Raw genomic sequence first — 20,039 nt, 5'->3', positions numbered from 1 at the left:
ATGGCTCTCCTCCTGGGTTGATTCTGGCCTGGTACACCAGGCTTGTCCCCAGTTGTAGGTAGGGACCTTTCTTTTGGTAATGCCTTCTGATGGGAATGGGGCTGCTCTTGTCTGGCCGGATAGTTGGAACCGCAGAGGCTCGCGGTGCTGTGCCCCCTAGGGGTGGCATCCCAGGGGTGCCAGAAAATCACTATGGGTTTTGGACCCCACTGTGATTCACCATCACTAGGTCACTGCACTTCAAGCTTTTTCTGCACTACGCTTTTTGGGCAGGTTTTTTGGCTAGTCGGAGCAATTTTTTTTATCTAGGCTGGAAGACCTACCATGTCTTAGCACTGGCACTTATTTATTTTGAGCACTTATTTTTATGCACAACCACTTTGACCCCACAGAAGACGGAGGGTATGGGTACCTTCGGGGCCCACCCTGATGTTAGGGGTGGAGGTTGTGTGGCCTCTATTGGCTTTCTTTACCTCCCCCCATTCAGGGGTCTCTCTCTGGGAGAGCACCCACCTAGTACTTTGTGGACCGGCTTTAGTAGGTCCCTAAGGGTCTGTCCACCTGGCTTAGGCCTTGCGCCCCCGGGAGGTTCATGGATTTCAAGGCCCTTCCTCTTCGGAGGAGGCCCAAAAGCACCCTCGTGCACTTTTTTGTGTGTTTGTGATTTCACGATTCACTCTTATTGTTCATAGGGGCGAAGACTGTCTTCGATGCACGCACCACAGACTTTAAAAAAAAGGCAAAACAAAATTTCATTCATTTTTCTAACTTAATCATTGCATTGATAGATTTTAACATACTATTCAAATAATAATGTAGTAAAACTGAGACTGTGCTTGGCACTTTCTGCAGCTGCTTCCTGAAGATGTGTACTTCCCTAGCTGGAGAAAACATTGTGAAGTTAATAAGTTGGGCAGATGTGTTTCCCCCCCATAAAACATAGCTTAAAATTCCTAGTGATTGGATAGTTCCTTCTTGACTGTGCTGTAGAATAGTTGTGTATTTTTAGAAGTAAACTCTTGTGCAACAGGGCATGTTTACTTCACACTGACATTTACCTAAATATTTAGTTGTTTCAGATAACTCTTTAGTTTTCTGTGCATAGATTTGCAATAGATTATTGGTAGATAATCTTCACTAGTAAACGCCTAATTATTTCAACATTTAAGCAATGTCATGTTATAGACCTTGCACCCATTATTGTGTAGTGCAGGACGTGTACTGCATAAGCATATAATCAATGATCAGAAAAGTTATGTAACGCCAATTTTAACCTCCTCACCCCCCTTCCCCAGGTTAGTCAGGTTGGCACAATTTTGAACACTAAACAGGCAGCCAAGCGAGTCAAGCAGTGTCTTCTCTCTTTATTCAGGCTACGATGTTGGTCAGAGAAAAGCCTTTAAAGTACACAGCCAGCCATGCTTCTTTCAGTTTGGCATAGAGTTTTTCAGACTGAAGGAAGCAGGCCTGAGGGCAACACACCAATTTTAATAGCTTTAAATAATCAAAAAAGTAGATTATTGTCGCTAATGATCTTTTTCCTGCTGGTGTGTCAGAGGCGTAACCATGGCCACACATGCCGCTGCATGCATAATAGCCACTCATCCCCATCTGCTCTGGGGCCTGGGTAAGAGGGGGTCCCATTAGGGTGGTTGATTAGGAAAACTATAGTGTAAGGGTTTCCAGTATAGAAAGTTGAAGTCAGAGTTCCGGATCATCTAGTCACAGATTCCCCCTAAGAAGCATTTGCTTATTTATCTTAGCTGTGTAATTTTTTTGCCCTCCTGAACTTTTGCTACAGACCTGAAATTAACCCATTATGCCTAATGATGCCACAAATAGCAGAGTTTCACCTCTGTTAAAACCTTATAGGAGGACTGAGATTTGTAGTTCTACAAGTTCTCATGTTTAATGAAGCTAGAGTTTAAAGAAGTTTGTATTAGGGTTGAACAGTGAGTGGGTGACCACTAATCCTTTTAATATAAAATATAATTATACTTATTAATATTGGTGCTAACGTTCAGCTCCCAGCAATGCTTCCTAGTAGTGTACTGACTATGCTGACAGCTCTCCTGCTGCTGGTCCTTGATAACATACATCAAGTTAAGATCAATGACACCTATCACAGGTGACACTGCCAGCTGCTACGGAGTTAGCCGGAGGGCTCTAAAGATTTTGCGCCCTGTGTAGGTACAATGTCTTTTTGTTCAATTTTCTAAAAAAATGTGACCTGTTTAACTACTCTGGACCCTCTGACACCCCTTGCCATTGAGCTCTTTGTTATGCTAAAAGGTGTCACTACTGCTTGACTATTGGCTCAGCACTGGATACTGAAAATGTACCAATCAAGTTGTACTGACCAATGAGCACAGTTATGATGGTGGCAAAAACTGGAGAAAAGGCTGGTGTCTTTGCTGTCCATAGTGGTGCTGGTGCCATTTGTTAGCAGCTGTTAGTTCCCCTTGGTTAATGCAAACAGTTTACTTTGGTTTTTTTTTTTTGTAAACCTGCTGTGTATGTTTTAGATCATTGTTAAAGCAGAACTCCTGGGAAACAATTTCTTAACCCTTACAGTGGGGCTACCCCCCGCACTGCAAGTGTTAACTGCTCGATTTTGTCTAGGTTCAAAAATAACAGTTATACTCACCTGATCCTCTGATCCAGTCGCCTGTGACGGCGCTTCCTCCAGCCTGTCTCTTCCTCCGCTGCAGCTGTTTGGTATGTCCCTTGGCATCCTCACATCCTATACACAATGTATAGAACGTGATGACTCACAGGACCTTAGACCGCTGCTGCTCCAGGGACTGGCCTAAGAGCCGGCTGGTTTCGAGGATTGGGTGAGTGTAACTTTTTTTTAACCTAGATACAAATGACCGCCTAACCCTCTCAGTGCAAGGGTAGCCCCACTGCATGGGTTAAGAATGTTTTCTCGCCGGCGTTCTTTAACAATTACTGTCAATTTACTATTTTTCACATATATTATATTTTTTGTTGTTTTTGTATGTTTTATTGCTGTGTTTGTAATGTAGAGTTAAACATTCTACAATAGTGCAGCTACATCGTTTCACATTCATCTGTGTCAAAGTGTAACTATATAAGCTGCAATGAAAAATGGTTCTTAAAGCCATGTTTGTTTAAACTGCTCAAGACTGTATTTCCCTGCTAATTTCTCATGTGTGACTGTAGAGCGGTGGAATGGTCATATTACAAGTGAAATACTGGCATGAATTCTAGTTGAGCAATATAAAACTTTTTCCAGCCTTATTAGAACCTAGGAAGCAGACTCGCCATTTTATTCAGATAATGTTCATGTTTATTTTGCATTCAATCACTACATTTTATTCTGGGGTTTTTTTTTTCATGGTAATGCATACTTACATCTGCAGCCAAAATCCTGAAACCTGTCTTCAAGGAGCCTAATTCTACAGGTTTGGTTATTTTTCTCTGTCAGCACCATGAATTCAGAGGATATATTTATATATACTTTCCCCCAGCTGACTGGTTGCAACACTCATTCTGTATTTAAAAATAAACATGCCTCAATTATAAAGAGGTCTAAGGTAGACCTTAAAATTGCTTGCAGAGCATTGTGTTTTCTACACTTTTTTTAAATTTTATTTTCCCTTTTTAATTATTATTTATGTCCCTAATTTTTTGTTACTACGTACTTTGTTTTATTTATATCTTGCTAAAGTTTTGCTTGCCTCCCTGAAGCAGTACACTAAAATATCCACAGACAACAGAAAATATACTGCCACATTCTTTTATCCGTAGTATAGGCTTTACCTATACCAGTTCTTTTTCACTTTGCAAGGGTGAAGAAAGCATCAATCTTTTGGATTGGCCACTTTACTATCTACTAAAGTCCTAGTTAAGCCTGTCCAGGGTAGTGGAAGTAAGGACAACCGTGTAGAATTTAAAGTGAACCTGTGATTCCTTTTAAAAGTCCTGCATATGAGTAGACAACACAAGATGTGTGCTATTAACGTTATTAGCCAGAAAAAAAACCTCTTCTGTGCCCCAGTCTGTTTCTGGGATACAACTTTCCCGACATCATGTTTATGGTACACCAACTGCTCAGTGAGAGTGCCCTTGCTGGCCATTGAGGCTGGGCCATGAAGCTAGGAAAAGTCGCATACCAGTGGAGCACAGAAGAGGCTCATTTTGGTTAATAAAGGAAACCACATGGGAATCTTGTGGTGCCTACTCTTCGGCTAGACTTGTGTAATATCAGATTATTTTTCTATATTCCTTATTCTAAGGCTTGGGCTTTAATACATTTTGATGCATTCCTCTTCACTGGCAGATTCTACGGACATGAGAAAGGTATTAATGTACTTTAGAAAAAAGCTTTGCATGTTGGATTTTGCAGTACAAGTCAGTTCAAATGGAGTCTTTCAAAAATGCAATGCAACTTTTCTGAAACATGCTGTCCTTTGTGGGGCACATCATTTAAAACTAGGTCATGTCTATGTCTGCATGTTAAAATGCACTGCCAGCCCATTCAAAATAAATGGGTGGCTTTAACTCCAAACTCTGGGCTCTGTGATCCCCTCTCCACCCGGAGACTATCCCAGTGTGTATGATATGCATTTGATATTCTTAACTTTTTTTTCAGTGTCTTCTGGACAGTGATGTGATCACTTGGCCATCTTCTTTTCCTCATCTTCCCCAGTTAATGTATGGACAGTTAATGCATAGAGCATAGACATTTCTTTTTTCCCACATCTTATGTATTGCTCCAGTGTTTGCTGTTCCACTTTCACCATTTCTGCAGTAGCACTAGCATCCATTTAAAGTGAAATTAGTTCCTTTTTTTTTAACCTCTAACTTCAGCTGTTTGCATTTCTTGGCTTCTAGCTGAACACAATACAGTTGGCCTAGTGTTTCAGGATCTTTCTTTTAACATCATACGGGTATGCAAAACATCTCCGTAAATTAGATTAGAGAGGTGTGACTTTCTGTGTCAGAAAATTAACTTTTTCAGTAATTATCTTCCTTTACCCCCGTTTTCCAACTCCCAAATACTTTTTCTAACCAGCATCTGTAATGGGCCCTCTGTTCTGCTTCACATTTGCCTTAAACAAATACCTTTATTAATGCCATGGTCTAGTTTATTTAATAAACCGTGCAAGGGGCATTGTTCTGCAGGTGATAGCAATGATTCAGAATTCACTGTACAAGCCCGATTGTATTTTGTTGAGACCCCACTATACTCCTTGCTATGTTAGTTTATTTGGCAGTTTGTTCAAGTATATGTATCTTACAAACTATAGAGTAAAATCCCTCAGTTCCCCCCCCACACACTTCCTGTCTTGGAGACATAACCGGAAGTAAGAGGAAATCTTTACAAAGTGAGGGGAATACCTAGACATTTGTAACCGAAGCAGATGTCACCATTGGAAGATGTCCCCACACCTCTCTTTCCTAGTCTAGACTTCTTGATCTCAGTGATAATGGTCATCAGGACAAATAGAGCGGATGCATCTACCTAGCGGAGACACAGACAACAATAACAATTTGACAGGGCTTCTAATCCTTCCCTACTGTATCAAAAATTTTTTTGCTATACATAGAAGGGGGTTTACTAAGACTGGAGCTGACAGATTGTAGAACAGCTGTGCATGGCAACCAGTCAGCTTCTAATGTTCATTTTCAAAGTTTAAATGAACTAATCGAAAGAGAGAAGCTGATTGGTTATTATGCACAGCTACTCCATATTCTGTCTGCTCTAGTTTTTAGTAAATTCCCCCCATTACTTTAATTGTATATGCTGCTCTCTAGAATTTGTATGAGGGAGTGCTTCTATTTATCTCAGTTGAGACGTTAAGCTTCTAGTTTAAAACGTTCCCTTGTAAAACATCCATGAAACAAATCAACAAGTCTCTAGAGATTAGCCTGTTTTCAACAGTTCTAGAGGGAATTTTACAGCAACTGTGGTGGTCTCCCACTGAATTGCCCTGGTGGGTCATTACTTATACATACTTGCATAACATTTGACAGGTATAGGCACAGAAAAAGGATTTTAGTTATTTTGCTCAATTAAAACTGGTTTAGTAACCCTTATCTAATTGGCCAAGGTGGGTTCTGTCTTCCTGCACGTTGGAAATTGTTTTTGTTTTGGATTACAATGCTATTTCATAATGAAAGGTTATTCATATGATGACTGAAATGCCACCTTTTAAATGTGGAAAATGTGGAATCTGCACAGTCTGTCTTTTTACACAGTCGGCAGGAGGCTGCAAGCTGAAAAACTCTTCAAAGGAGCTGTAGTTCCGAATTGTCTAAGCCTCACTTTCAAGGAGGTCCTTAACCTTGTAAAGCTGTTAAATGCCAATGCCAGATGGCAACAGCTGTCAGCATTCCATGGGACTGTTTAAATACCCAAAGCAAGATCTCTTTATTGAATACTGTGAAACAGCATGCTTGAAAATTGTTAAAGTTATTGCATAGAACCATCATTTTGGTAAAATTATATATCGGTTGGACAAAAGGTAACTTAATTTGATATACAGTATATATATATATATATATGCATTTCTGTGGCTAAAATCATTTGCTAGTAAAATCACAGTATAAATAAATTATAGCTGTGCTCACATTGGGTACCCAGTCATGTGCAGATGAAATAAACAGGAAATAATTTTTTGAATGGAAAATTCTTAACGTTAGTAAATAAATCAGTAAGTACCCCTAGTGTATGGGGCCTTTTCTTGCTCCGTGAAACAGAATGTAAATAGTATAGTATAGGTTTCTATTAACTCTTGCAGTGGGGCTACCCCCGCAGTGCAAGGGTTAACTGCTCGTTTGTGTCTAAATTAAAAAGAAAACAAAGATATACTTGCTCAAAGCTCTGACCCGGCTTGTTCTTAGACCGGTCCTTCCAACGTCTCTCCTCTTCCTCTGCAGTGGTCTAATGCCCCCTAAATGATCACTTCTGTACACAGCGTATAGACGTGAGGTTGCTAAGGATTCCAATGCAGCAGGGAAGGGAAGACAGGCTGGAGGGAGTGCTGTAACAGCTGGGTGGCTCGGAGCGTCGGGTGAGTATATTTTTGTTATTTTAGCGCTTAGACACAAACAAGCACTTAACCCTTGCATTGCTGGGCTAGCCTCACTGCAAGGGTTAATAAAATAGAGTTTTTCTTTAAATTAAGAGGACCAGCTGGAAAATGTTTCATTTTTGTTGTGGTGTTTGATATAATTGAACAACTTTTCCTCGTTTGTGGTCATCATTACAGAAACCCTGTCACTAGGATAGAAAAAAGAAAACTGAACAGAAGCACCCTGTAAAAGATGTATAATACTTACCTTTCTGGTGGGTGGATACTCCAGTCTTTGCTGTTCTGCAGAGCTACAGGTGCCACTGTTGACTAACACTTCCCAGCTAGTATGTTACTTCTGTGACCTGTTGTGATGCTGTAGGCAACCGGTCTAACCATGCAGCAGAGGACGTGCTATCCAACACACCAAAAAGTAGCTGCAGTGCTAAAGCTCTAGCAGAAAGCTAAGATTTTCTCACTGCCAGCTGGACAGCTTATTTACAGGTTGCCTCTTATTTACTCTTTGTATGATGGGAACAGGGTCACTTTAAGGCAGAGTGGTGTCTGCTGCATGCCCCTAAAGTTCATTCCACAATTTAAAAGTGTGTACACCATACAGGCACAGCATTATGGCAATCCTTGTATGTCATCCTTCTGTGAAGCAGGATCTGTGCTTCCCCTCGTTGCTACATCACTTCCTATGCCAACTACTGAGTCCACAGTATCCAGCAGATGACTTAACTCCTGTGCATGCACATGGGAGTAAAATCATCCCGGTACCTGGCTCTTATTTCCAGCATCGTACATTGGACTGCACATGCACCTCAGCCAGTGTAAAGTTTCATCAAAAATCATCTTACATACAGGGTCTTTTCTGGTATCAATCTGTACCTGCTAACAATTCTTCAAAATATCATTTTAGTTCTGCTTAAAGATTATTTGCTTGAAGCTGATCTGTTACATGTTTAGTATCTACAGTACAGCATCAACAAAATCATTGAAACAACTATACATTTCCATTACTGCTGTAGGAGGATTATGATATATAGCTTTTCAGAAAGGACACTTGTCATGAGGGATAAAGATGGGAGTACAAAAGAAAAAAACAGATGTCTCTTAGTGGGTCCACTGATCCCTGCAGTCTTTCTAGATGGCTTAGCTGTACAGTCTGTATAATTCAACTGGCAAATGCTCCAAGAAATCTATAGAAAACAAATGGGTAATTTAATATGCTCCTGTGCTGACATTTGCACCAGTATCTGCCAGAATAATCCAGTGCAAAGAACTATCTGCCTTGCTGGCAGAAAATAGCTGACTAGTCTTATTATTGAAAGCTTTCCTGTATTACATGAGCCTGCAAGTTAATGAAACAGGTTTGGGCAAGGTCTTGCTTGGAGTTATGTGCTAAAGAGATGTATGGGGCTGTTAATTGGCTTAGACTGGGCAATAGTCTTTCCTCAAATGGACGCAGTATACTGTTTATAATGTGAAATTGTATGATCGCATGTTGTGACACGCGTGCATTAGCTCTCAGAGCTATTTAATTTTAAGGTCTACACCCTAAAATAGAATGATTTTAGACAAAACTATATATATCTCCATAGCTAGTTCTAATATACTGTAGCATGCCTTTTATTTTGTTTAAAGTAATACTCTCAAAGAAATATGAGGCTTGTCGTTGCTGACCTCCTTCTTGAATTGCTTATGTTGCCTGGCTGTCATAAAAGTAAGCCTGAAATTGTTGCTTTTCCTGCTCCAGGCTCCATCTTGAGAGATCATGTGGCTAAAGACTTAGGAATTTGGTCATATGATTAGCACTGGAGGGAGCTTGGAGCAGCATTTGCTCCAGGAAAGGTAACTATATAATCCCTTCTAATATTCTTTATCATTCCCAGCAGGTTTGTTAATGTAGCCCTGTGTTAAATTTTGAAACAAGTCTGTTTTTGGTAGCTTTCAATTTAGTTTTTGTTGTGCACATACAGGGCCTAATGGCATTCACCAATGGGTGATGGACACTTTTTTGACCATTGGAAACACACCATCCGATGTTCCTGGTGAGACATCTGCCCATTATGATCTGTTTGACTTGGGAAGGATTGTACAGGATTCTTGTTTGTCGCTATTGATTAGGTTGAAACACAGTCCTCCTTGTCCCACTAACCACTCGGCCTAAAGCTGGCCATACAGTGTTAGATTTTTTTTTCATTCAGCCTGCAGGTTGAAAGAAAAAAATATAACAGACTCCTCTATCAACGCTAAACACTGCAGATGGATGATTCTCCCGCTGGGCTATTGTATTCTGACAGTGGCAGGTGTGCTGCCAACATTGTTTGCCATAAAACCTTCTGACCGGCTATTTAATTTTCTTATCAAAGGATGCTGGACAGAAGGGTTCCGACAGGGACACCAACTAAATTAATTTTGGCTGGTCCATCAAGGATTAGCCTAAAGTCATAGAGTATATGGACTGCTTTAGAGGTGCACCGAAATGGAAATTTTAAAACCGAAACGAAACCGAAATAAAAAAAAAATGTCAGGCTGAAACCGATACCGAAAATGTTTTTTATTTTTTCAATTTTTAAAACTACTTTATTTTTTATAAACTTTTTAATTTTTTAATATTCATTTTTATTCATTTTTTATTAAATATTTTTTACTTTACTTTTAGGGGCTTCGGGGAAATATTAGGGGTCTAAACAGCCCCCTGATATTTCCCTTTTAAAATAAAAAAAGAGATTGAGAACACAGAGTCCTCAATCTCTTTTTCTGTGTCCCCTGTTATCAATGAACAGGAATCCTCTGAATGTTCCTGTTCATTGATAACATGAGAACATTTGTTTGTTTACTATAACTACAATTATGAATGAATGGGGGTGATGTAGATCACTCCCATTCATTCATAATTGAGGATATAGTTAACATACCATATTCTCAATTATGTACACACACTCAGCGATCACTGAGTGTGTGTACCTTGCTTTTCTCTCTGACACGCTGTCACAGGAGGCTGATCGAGCGGTGTAGAGAGGAAAGCCCAGCCTCCTTTGACAGCGCTGTCTCTGCCCCCACACCGCTCTGCCGGACTGTGATGGGCGGCAGAGCGGTGTGGGAGGAGAGACGCCGGCCGCTTACAGCGCTCTCATCCTGCAGCGCTCGGCCGGCTGTCACTTTCTTTTCTCCACGCTGGAACAGCGCCCAGCGAGGAGAAAAGAAACCAGGGATGCGCCGATGTATCAGCCGAAACATGGCTCTTTCGGCATTATGCCAAAAGTGCCATTTTCGGCCGATATGTTTTCGGCGCCGATATATCGGTGCATCCCTAGACTGCTTTACTCTTCTCGGTTTAAGAACCTTTTTTCATTTTCTGCATTTGATACTTTTGGGTGTGTTTGGCATCCCCCCACTGCATTCTGGGTTTGCTCTACTAGCCCCTATGTTACTACGGGATACAGAACCCTGCAGAAGGAACCACAGTTAGTTGCTCGTTTTTGTCTGGGGGGGTTCAAGCATTGATGGTTGGCACTCACCTACCTCCCCTCTGCTCTAGCTGTAGAATGTTCCTTGGCGTCCTCACATATAATGCCAGGGCTATGGACCCTGCAATAGACTTGATGACGGCTGTGGGTCTCAGACCACTCGAGTGCAGTGGGGAAGAGGCTGGGGGCGCTGGTCTTCGAGCCAGCAGGAATGGAGTATCAGGTTTGTAAACCTGCAGTGAGAAGTGTGGAATCCAATCTTCTCTTGTGCATACTATAGTATGTCTTTTTATAGAGCCAGGTGCAAATGAAGAGGTACTGTATATGTAACAGGAGTACCTAATATAATTAATATACCGTATTTTGTCTTTTATATATCGGTATGGTATTCAGCTTTAAACAATAGTTTCTGTAAATGTTTAGAGGTCAGAATTACAAGAGACAATGTTAAAGTGCACCTTTACCCCCCCTTTTACTAAAAATCACATCGGCATACACCTCTGCATTCTGATCTGAAATCATCTCACATTCATTATCTAAACAAACATTTTTATTTTACTCACAATTTATTTTTTCCCACCTTCTGGTCCACTTTGGCACAAATGATGTAATCGTGCCCAACCACTGTATCCTGGGAATGTTACATCAGCAGAACATTGCTGGAAAAACTCATCTGTAATCTCATGGGATCTGCATTTTCCTCCCCTTAGATGCTGTGCATTGTCACATGTCCTAGTCACATGTGCCAGAGTTCCAGGAAGTAAAGGGAGAGGAATTAATCTGCCCTTAGTAAAAATGGCTACTGTCAGAAGAATGTGAGGGCCGAGTCAAATAAGGCATGCAAAAAATAGAAAGCCTGCAATTATCTAGAAGTAGATTGTCATTACTAAACATTTGTAAAGCTGTGTGTTTGGTTTTCTTTTAAAGGTATATGGGTAAAATTCTTTTTTAATGTTGGTCTTTTCTGTTCATTATTAGGCTAACTTTTTTTTTATTGCCAAGCTAAAAATAAATGGCAACCACACAATTTATAACTAGCCTTGATAGCAAGGTGCACATGGAAGGGCTTACAACAATACAAAACACATAAGTTTCCCAGCACACTTACCCACTAGCCTGCAACAAAATAAATGACACTGTCTAATAGTATGCGTTAAAAACACCGGTTTTAGTTGCACAATTTTTGCAAAATATGTGGAAGCCGCACAGCCTTGTCAAGGCCTCTCTTTGTAGTGTGGTCCTAACCTTTTATTGCCGCAGCTCACTTGTAAGTCTTTAATCCCCTGTAAAACATTATACAGCTATGGTTTTTATAGAAAGTGTTAACTGTATGTTTAACAGAACATATAGACATACAATTTCCTAATTGAAATACAAAGTGCTCATCCTTTGAAAGATTATTCTGTTTGTTTGAACATGAGAAGCCAAAATTGCACGTATTTATGTAGATGGTTTTTAACAGAATCAAGGAAATTATTTGGCAAGACACACTGTACTGCTTTTTAAAATTGTTTATTATTATACACTGTAGATTAAAGTGTTTAGAATAGAACAATATTGTATATCTGCAGTGTTTATGAGAAATGTTATATACACACGGCATTTATTTACATTGCTACAAGTAACATGATTTAAGTGTATTCAGGTTAGAGCCAATGCATTGCTCAGAATTTGCATGTTGAATAATAAATACTGTCATCTTTACATTGCATTGATGGATTGCTGGTCTTCCCTGTTCTTTCCTTCTCCCAGGCTTTGGAAGAGGCTCAGAAAGCCATACAGCAGCTCTTTGGCAAGATCAAAGACATCAAAGACAAAGCTGAGAAGTCTGAACAAATGGTAATTAAACTTAGGATCGCACTGTGGCCTCCAAGGCAAATAGTGTTCTTGTTCTGATATGTCTATGTATCACTGTAAAGTGACTGTCTTGTTCAATAGGTTATTTTTTTGTTCAACATTAGTACAAGTAGTAGTATAGTCGCTAGTACTATATCGCTTCTCGGCCTTTTGGCTAAGATCAAGTGTAGTATCTGTTCTTATCAGTCAAAGATGCACAGGTAGCCAATTGCCTGTGTAATTGTCTGAGTACTGGAGGAGGCTGCGGACCCCGGGTTAACGACTCTTCGTTAATGGGTGCGCTTGGTGTCGAGCCTCTGTAAGGTGCTCTAGACTCCTGATAATGGGCAGATCCGAAACTTGATCGAGGCTGGAGGGCTGGGGGCGGCAGAAGCCCGTGGTGTTGTGCCCCCTGGGGGTGGCGTCCCAGGGGTGCTCAGGAAGTCACAGGGGTTAGGGTCCTACCCTCACTGACTCACTGATGCACTTGGTCACACACCACATTGCATTTTTTCTGCACAACGCCTCTTGGACAGGCCTTATGGCTAGTCCGGGGCAATTTTTTTGCACCCGGCCCCTAGGGCCTGTCAGCGTGGTGCACTGGCACTTTATTATTTAAGCACTCTATGCACGACACGATTGGCCTTTTTTTTGGCATTGACCCACAGATGCTGATGGTGCAGGTTTCTTCGGGGCCTATTCCTGACGCTGGGAGGAGATTCTGTGCCTCTTACGGGGTTCTCTGTCTCCTCCCACCCAGGAGGTGGGTCTCTCTTCGGGAGAGCCCACCTGCCAAGTACTGTGAGGGACCTGTTTCGGCAGGTCCCCAAAGGAAAGGTCCACCGGCCTTCGGGTTGGTGGACCATAGTATCTCAACCCCTGTCAGGAGCCTTGCGCCCCGGGGGGTCGGGAAATGGGTCCCTTCTTAGGAAGGACCTTGCACCCTTGTGCACGTTTTTTGTGTGCTGTGATTTCACGGTTCACTTTTTTTGTTCACAGGGGGAAGTTTGTTTAGACGCACGTTCCACGGGCTTAAAAAAAAAAAAAAAAAACAAGTAGTAGTATAGTACAGTAGAAGGTTGAGTAGTTTTTTCAGTAATTAAAAATATATACAGTATTGTGAAAAAATGAAACGAAGAATGTTTTCTGAAATAAAACTGTTGATAGTTTATTTTTATCAATTAACAAAATGGAAAGTAAATGAACAGAAGAGAAATCCAAACCAATTCAATGTTCGGCGTGAGCACCCTTTGCCTTCAAAACAGCATTAATTCTTCTAGGTACGCTTGCACACAGTTTTCAAAGGAACTCGTCAGGTAGGTTGTTCCAAACATCTTGGAGAACTAACCACAGATCTTCTGTGGATGTAGGGTGCCTCAAATCCTTTGGTCTCTTCATGTAATCCCAGACAGACTCAATGATGTTGAGATCATGGCTCTGAGGGGGAAAAACGATCACTTCCAGGACTCCTTGTTCTTCCTTACACCAAAAATAGTTCTTAATGACATTGGCTGTATGTTTTGGGTTGTTGTCCTGCTGCAGAATAAATTTGTGGCTAATCACACGCCTCCCTGATGGTATGGCATGATGGATAAGTATCTGCTTGTATTTCTCAGCATTGAGGACTTTAATGCATTTTGAAGTCCAGCCATCCTTCCCCAGCTCTCCTAACTGAAATTCTATACCTCAGTATGGAACTCTGCCTGGGAGATAATGTGTGCAGAAGCCTGAGCTTTGCAGCTGTGATCATATGATCACAGCTGCAATGTTTTCCAGCCTTGAATGCAAACATTAAAGAAAAACATTTTTTTTTTGTATGATTAAATATGCATTTCTTTAATTTTTGCAAAAGGTGACCTTAACCTTAAACTGTCTAAGGGTCAAAGCAATATATCTTATGTGCTTATTCTTTAAATTGCGAATAAGCATCAACTCACAGGTAAACTTGTCCCAGGACACTCCCTGCTATAAGTGTGCCTGCATAACGTATTTACTAGTTTTTATAGTTCCTGCTGATTGGCTCTCAGTGCAGATACACACATTGTCAAATGTTTTATTAAGATTCATATCCGATAATTACAGGATACTACCCATTTTAAAGCTGAACTAAACTCAATTATTTTAATGCTTCCTAAAACAGCTAAAGTCAAGGGATGCCTCTGGCGACAATTGTCACAGTTGCCAGTGTTTTTATGTCGTCTGTCAACCGAATTTTCAAACCCTCAAATGGCTAGTGTCCTATCTGGTCATGTACAGTACCATTGCAACTGCATCTAAATAAGAGGCTGAGATGGTGTTGGCTTTGAATGTAAATGATAGGATGTTTTCGTTCCACTTTAACATTTATTCATTGGTTTTATTTAATAGACATGTGCACTAATGAGTGCTATACCTTTTTAAGCTGAAGTTCCACTTTTAGGAAAACAAAGGTAAATGTATTCAAAGGAGAACTATGAGGTGAGTGAAAATCACTCATCCTCATATTTCGGGCCGACGTGTGACAATGAAACTGTCACATGTCGGCTCAATAGATCGGGAAGTGAGCGTACGCATACCGTCCCTCTCTCACTTGTCGATACAGCTGGCTCTGCATCTAGATAGGCAGAGCCAGCTGTCATTCACACAGCTGGGTGGATCTCGACAGCATTGTCGGGATCCGTCCCAGCTGTGGCGGTCTCAGTATATCACGAGCTGTAGCTCACGATATACTGAGCTTTGGGTCATGGGAGGATGCTAGTATATGTCCTCCCGTGACCCTTAAGAGAACTATGGGGAAAACCACTTACCCCATAGTTCTCTTTTAAAGAGATCATGTCTTGTGCTTTTTAGTTTGACTTCCAGTGATGGCAGCAGCAGGTTAGCGGACCTAGGAAATGTACTGCTAGACTCGCTGACTCAAAGAATCTACAACTTCTGTCCAATAAAAATACATGTAAAAAAGAATGAAAATCTTAAGTCCAAAGGAATGGCCAGTAAAAATAGTCATATTTTGTTTTTGCAAAGAACATCTGTTTTTGAATATCATTAATGACTTCATAAATGAACTATCATGACTGTATTTCCTATTGCAAGTGTAATCATCTAGCGGGGCTTAAATGCATGGAACCAATTATGTAAAGTTAAGGTACAGCTTGGAATGTGGTACTTGTCACATCCCCTAAAGAGCATGTATATTTCCCTAGGGCATTATCACCTTTTTTACAGTATGCCATAACTGATGATTGCTTAGACATATTGAAACAAAAATTGATTTTCAAATTCTTTGCCTCAAACATTCCATCACTAACCTGCCTTCTATGATTCTATCAAGGTGAAAGAAATCACACGGGATATTAAACAGCTAGACCATGCTAAGCGCCATCTGACCACATCAATTACAACCCTTAACCATCTACACATGCTGGCTGGAGGAGTTGATTCTCTGGAGTAAGTCTGTCACCTCTCATGACATCATCAGTAAATTTATTACCAATAAGCAAGGGTCAGGTCTTGGTGATACAAATATGCAGTTCAATGGCTTCAGTATTTGTAGCAAAAAAAACCTATAACTACCACATTTTACCATTGGTATAGGTTGGACTCGATGGTGTCTTTTTTCAACCTGACTAACTACCGTGTTTCCCCGAAAATAAGACACTGTCTTATATTTCTTTTGGCTCAAAAAAACACACTAGGTCTTATTTTCAGGGTAGGTCTTATTTATTTATTTTTTAATGTACAATCCACACTTATTCATATACAAAAATATGGTGATCAGGGGTGCCGTACCTTTCCAAGAGCAATTTGCTAGCCAATCGCTGGCCAGAATGAGCGAAGCGCGCTTTCACTATGGATTCCTCACAGGCGGAGTGCATTTGGTATCACCCCGCCTGTGACAGCAGCCGGCGCTATAGAGGAGGCATCGGCTTATGCGGCTCTGCTCCCTCCACTGCCGCCTCGCTTCCTCTAGCGCTGGCTTCGTTGGCCGATTCTCTACCGCGGCTCTTCAAGTTCCCCCTTATGCCACCACGGGCCCTGGGAATGGTCATAACTAGGTCTTATTTTCGGGGTAGGTCTTATATTTTAGCAATTCCCAAAAATAGTACTAGGTCTTATTTTCAGGGTAGGTCTTATATTTTAGCAATTCCCAAAAATAGTACTAGGTCTTATTTTCAGGGTAGGTCTTATTTTCGAGGAAACAGGGTATGTAACCAAACAATGTGCCTTTTGACATTCAACAGTAAGTAGCTTATGTATTTCTGCAGGTAAATTTTTTGACCATGGCTGTCCTGACCTCTCACCAAGATCATTAAGCAAATGTAAACCCTATTCTGTTTCCTGGTCTCACTACTTTTTATATTTGCTTTGACAAAAGGAAGATGTGAAGTCTGCAATACAGGTTGGAACATGCTTTCTCTCTTTGCAGCATTGGTCCTAAGAGATAGGAGTCTTTCTGATTTGGTTATTGCTATGTTCCTTAAGGCTAGGAAATTCATACTATCGGACTTTGATAGGGTCCTTTGCCTGGTGTAATGGAGCTATATTTCATCCCAGGAAATACTCCATGGGACGCATCCTGACCCTTTTCCAGTCTCATCAGGATTAACCTTTAACCCAGAGTACCTTCAAGGGACAGGTTCTTGGCACCAGTAAATCGTTTTTGTTTTGTGAATGTTAACGTCAATGAAAAGCTAATATTACCAGCATTGCTGAACTCATAGTAAATGGAGCATAGAAGTACTTTTTTATTTAAAGTGTAACTCCAGCCAAAACCTTTTTTTTTTTCTTACATTTTCCTTTTTTTTTCTCCCTGTTGCACAATGTTAATAGAGAAAATAGAAGTGTAGTTTCCTGTAGACTTTTTTGTTTCGTTTTGTAATTTTTTCATGAAAACCGAAATCTGCTAAAGTGTTTGTTTTTTGTTTTTTTTGATGATTTAACAGCATTGTTACCTAGGTTTGAGAATTAATCTCTGTTATATAATTCTGCAGAGCAATGACAAGAAAAAGGCAGTATGGGGAAGTTGCCAACCTGCTGCAAGGGGTGGTGAATGTCCTGGAGCACTTTCAGAAGTATATGGGTATTCCTCAGATTCGGCAGCTATCAGAAAGGTGAGAGAGGACTTGGTTAAATAGAATGAATGTGCACCAAAACAAAAGGTATTTCAAATCTTACAGTTTTGTTTCTTTAGAAAGCAAAACCAGAATGAGTAGAAAAGCCTGTCCCATGCCAGCATGATGCAGAGAAGGACCCTTTTATTACCGTGTGCAAGCAGTGGCATTCTGGAGTGGTCCAACAGGCCAACAGCTGAGTTAGAACTATAGTTCTGCAATCAGCAAATCTAAAACTCCCTGCTTATTAGAGAGCTCTAGCTCTGAGTCAGCTAGAGGCATGCAGGACCTCTGCAGAAAAATATGCACCTAAAATATATTTACCTATTTTAAACCGAACATTCAGTTGGGCTTTTAATACTCCTCTTGTGAGTAGAACCACAGAGTTTTCTTGAAGCCCGCTGGCCATGTTGGAAGATTTAGTCAATAGCTTATCATTCCAATATAAGGCTGGGCACACACCTTACAACCATCGCAAGACTTTTGTCTTGCGATGGTTGTAAGGTACTTAAAAAAACGTACGATCTGCCTATCTTGCATAGGCAGATCGTACTTGCGATGATCGCAAGCCACGCCCCCTGAGGGGCGGGCTTACGATGACCGCAATGCCGAACGGGCAGTGTGCGCTTGCGCACACCGGCCCATACGGCTTTTATCCACAAACATGCCACAAACATGTCCGTAAGTTTAAAGTCGTGCGACCTTACAGTAGTAGAGCAAAACAAACGACAAACGCACTCAACAATTTGTTACCAGTTATACAGTAAGGTGCCCACGTGTATCCAAAGCTCTGTCATTGTCCTTAGTGGTGAGACAAGTTGTTTTACATGCTGGTTTGTGAGTGTGCCATGATGCCTTTCTACTGTTCTTACAGTAGTAGAGGTCGCACGGCTTCACACACCTTACGATAATCGTACGATCGCGGGATTTCCCGCGATTATCGTAAGGTGTGTGGGGACCTTAAGATGGGTATCATGTAAGCATGCACAGTTGTAGCAAAGACACATGCACAGCTATACTGGGATCTATAAGAATTTTCAGTGATCAGATAACTTTTAAATGTCCTGAGTACATTGCTGCTTCCTCCATTGTAATGGGGATAATTGCATACATAATGATTTTTTATTAAACCTTTTCTTGCAAGCATGTTCTCTAGCTTACATCCGTTTCATTTTGGTAAATGTATAGCTTATTAGATTTCATTTTGGTTGAACAATGTTATTTTTGCATTGTCCATTTATAGAACATTTCCATTATGCGCCCACGTCTCCATGTAATCTGTGGAAACATTTGGAGATGCAGCACTAGTAGAGCAGGCACTGATCAATGGAGGATTGATGGGAATTCAGATGGCATCTCTTGTTTCAAATGTCAATGGAGACCATGATGGATTGTTTAACTCTGATATTTTTAGTTGTGTCTTTGTGAAGCCTCTATCCTGATGTTTATGTTTTGATAACCGCTCCATCTGGTTGTGATAAGAATCATGATTTGCACGGAAATGAAAGGCACACCCTGCACATTGCTTACATCTCCAGTGTTCAGAATAAGGAAATACAGCTTGTTAAAGCCAGAATAAATAGACCTTAGGGCTGTTGCTTCTCATTTCCCTCACTGACCACAGTTAAAAATTGGTTATTGTCCTGTTTATGAATACACTCTCATTTAATGTCACACGTATTTAACACTTCATATTCTAGCTGCAATCCATTAGATTTAGCCCAATGATAATTTTGAGGTTTTATATACTGTATGTTGATATTAATGTCATGAGGATAATGCAACCTTTTTCATTTAAGTTTCAATTTAAATTCAAAACCGCAACATTCCCCCATTATGAATGATATTTAAAATCGTTGTCACAATACCATGTTACATTTATTTCTTAGGTTAACATTTCTAAAGCCAACAAATTAAATAAGTGATCTTGGTGTGCATGTTATCATGTTGTGTAGCATTTAAATGTGTTTGATATGTAGACTGTTCTATTTAAGATTCATGAAAATATATACTCAAAAAAATGCAGGAGCTTCCATTTCTGGCCATCTAAAATTGTTATGAGGAGTGTTCGTTTTCTAAACCACTAACCCTGAAACATTCAGCAAGTGAAGTCAAAACTCCACAACTACATATTTAATGTCCTGTAAAGACTTCTAAAGTTATTAGGTAAAAAAAAATTAAGTTATTTCAAATGAAGTCACTTACAATGGATGATGCTAATTAATGTTTAAAAGTTTTAGCTTTCTGCAGAATCTGCGGGTCCCCTGAGCACTGGACTTGCCAGCGCAGTTACAGCAGTACAAGCCACTCACTCTCCACTCCCTTCCTTCGCCCTCCTTTCTTCCTTCTCCCTCCTCCATCCTCCATTATCCAAGCTAGTAGATGGACAGATGCTGTAGACTGTGCTGTCCCTTATGATCTTTTACTGGACATGAAGTTCAGGGAAGCTGAGATGAGAGAGTTGGAGCCAGTTGTAAAGAAACATAATGACTGTAAGTGCTTGGACCAAAGTGTAAATACATACTGTACATCGCTAGGCAATGTAAATTTATTTGATCTGGATACATTACTGAAAAACAGTTTGAGAGTTTAAT

At 40.5% G+C, this 20,039-nt stretch overlaps 1 protein-coding gene across 2 annotated transcripts in view; it reads left to right on the top strand.

Moving 5' to 3' along the window:
- The window catches only part of VPS53 (VPS53, GARP complex subunit), a 136,718-nt gene that overhangs the window by 13,980 nt on the left and 102,699 nt on the right, over window positions 1-20,039 (top strand). The window contains exons 5-7 of one of the 2 annotated variants that reach the window (XM_018564117.1): window positions 12,272-12,358; window positions 15,666-15,781; window positions 17,326-17,445. In XM_018564117.1, coding sequence (XP_018419619.1) covers window positions 12,272-12,358; window positions 15,666-15,781; window positions 17,326-17,445 — 323 coding nt within the window. The remainder of the gene's footprint in view (window positions 1-12,271; window positions 12,359-15,665; window positions 15,782-17,325; window positions 17,446-20,039) is intronic. The other variant, XM_018564118.1, reaches the window with a different exon arrangement.

The sequence above is a fragment of the Nanorana parkeri genome, unplaced genomic scaffold (assembly GCF_000935625.1).
Source record: "Nanorana parkeri isolate BGI_ZX_2015 unplaced genomic scaffold, ASM93562v1 scaffold726, whole genome shotgun sequence".
NCBI classification, from domain to species: domain Eukaryota; kingdom Metazoa; phylum Chordata; class Amphibia; order Anura; family Dicroglossidae; genus Nanorana; species Nanorana parkeri.
Note: the sequence above shows the minus strand (reverse complement) of the source record. Positions and strands in the feature narration are given on the sequence as shown.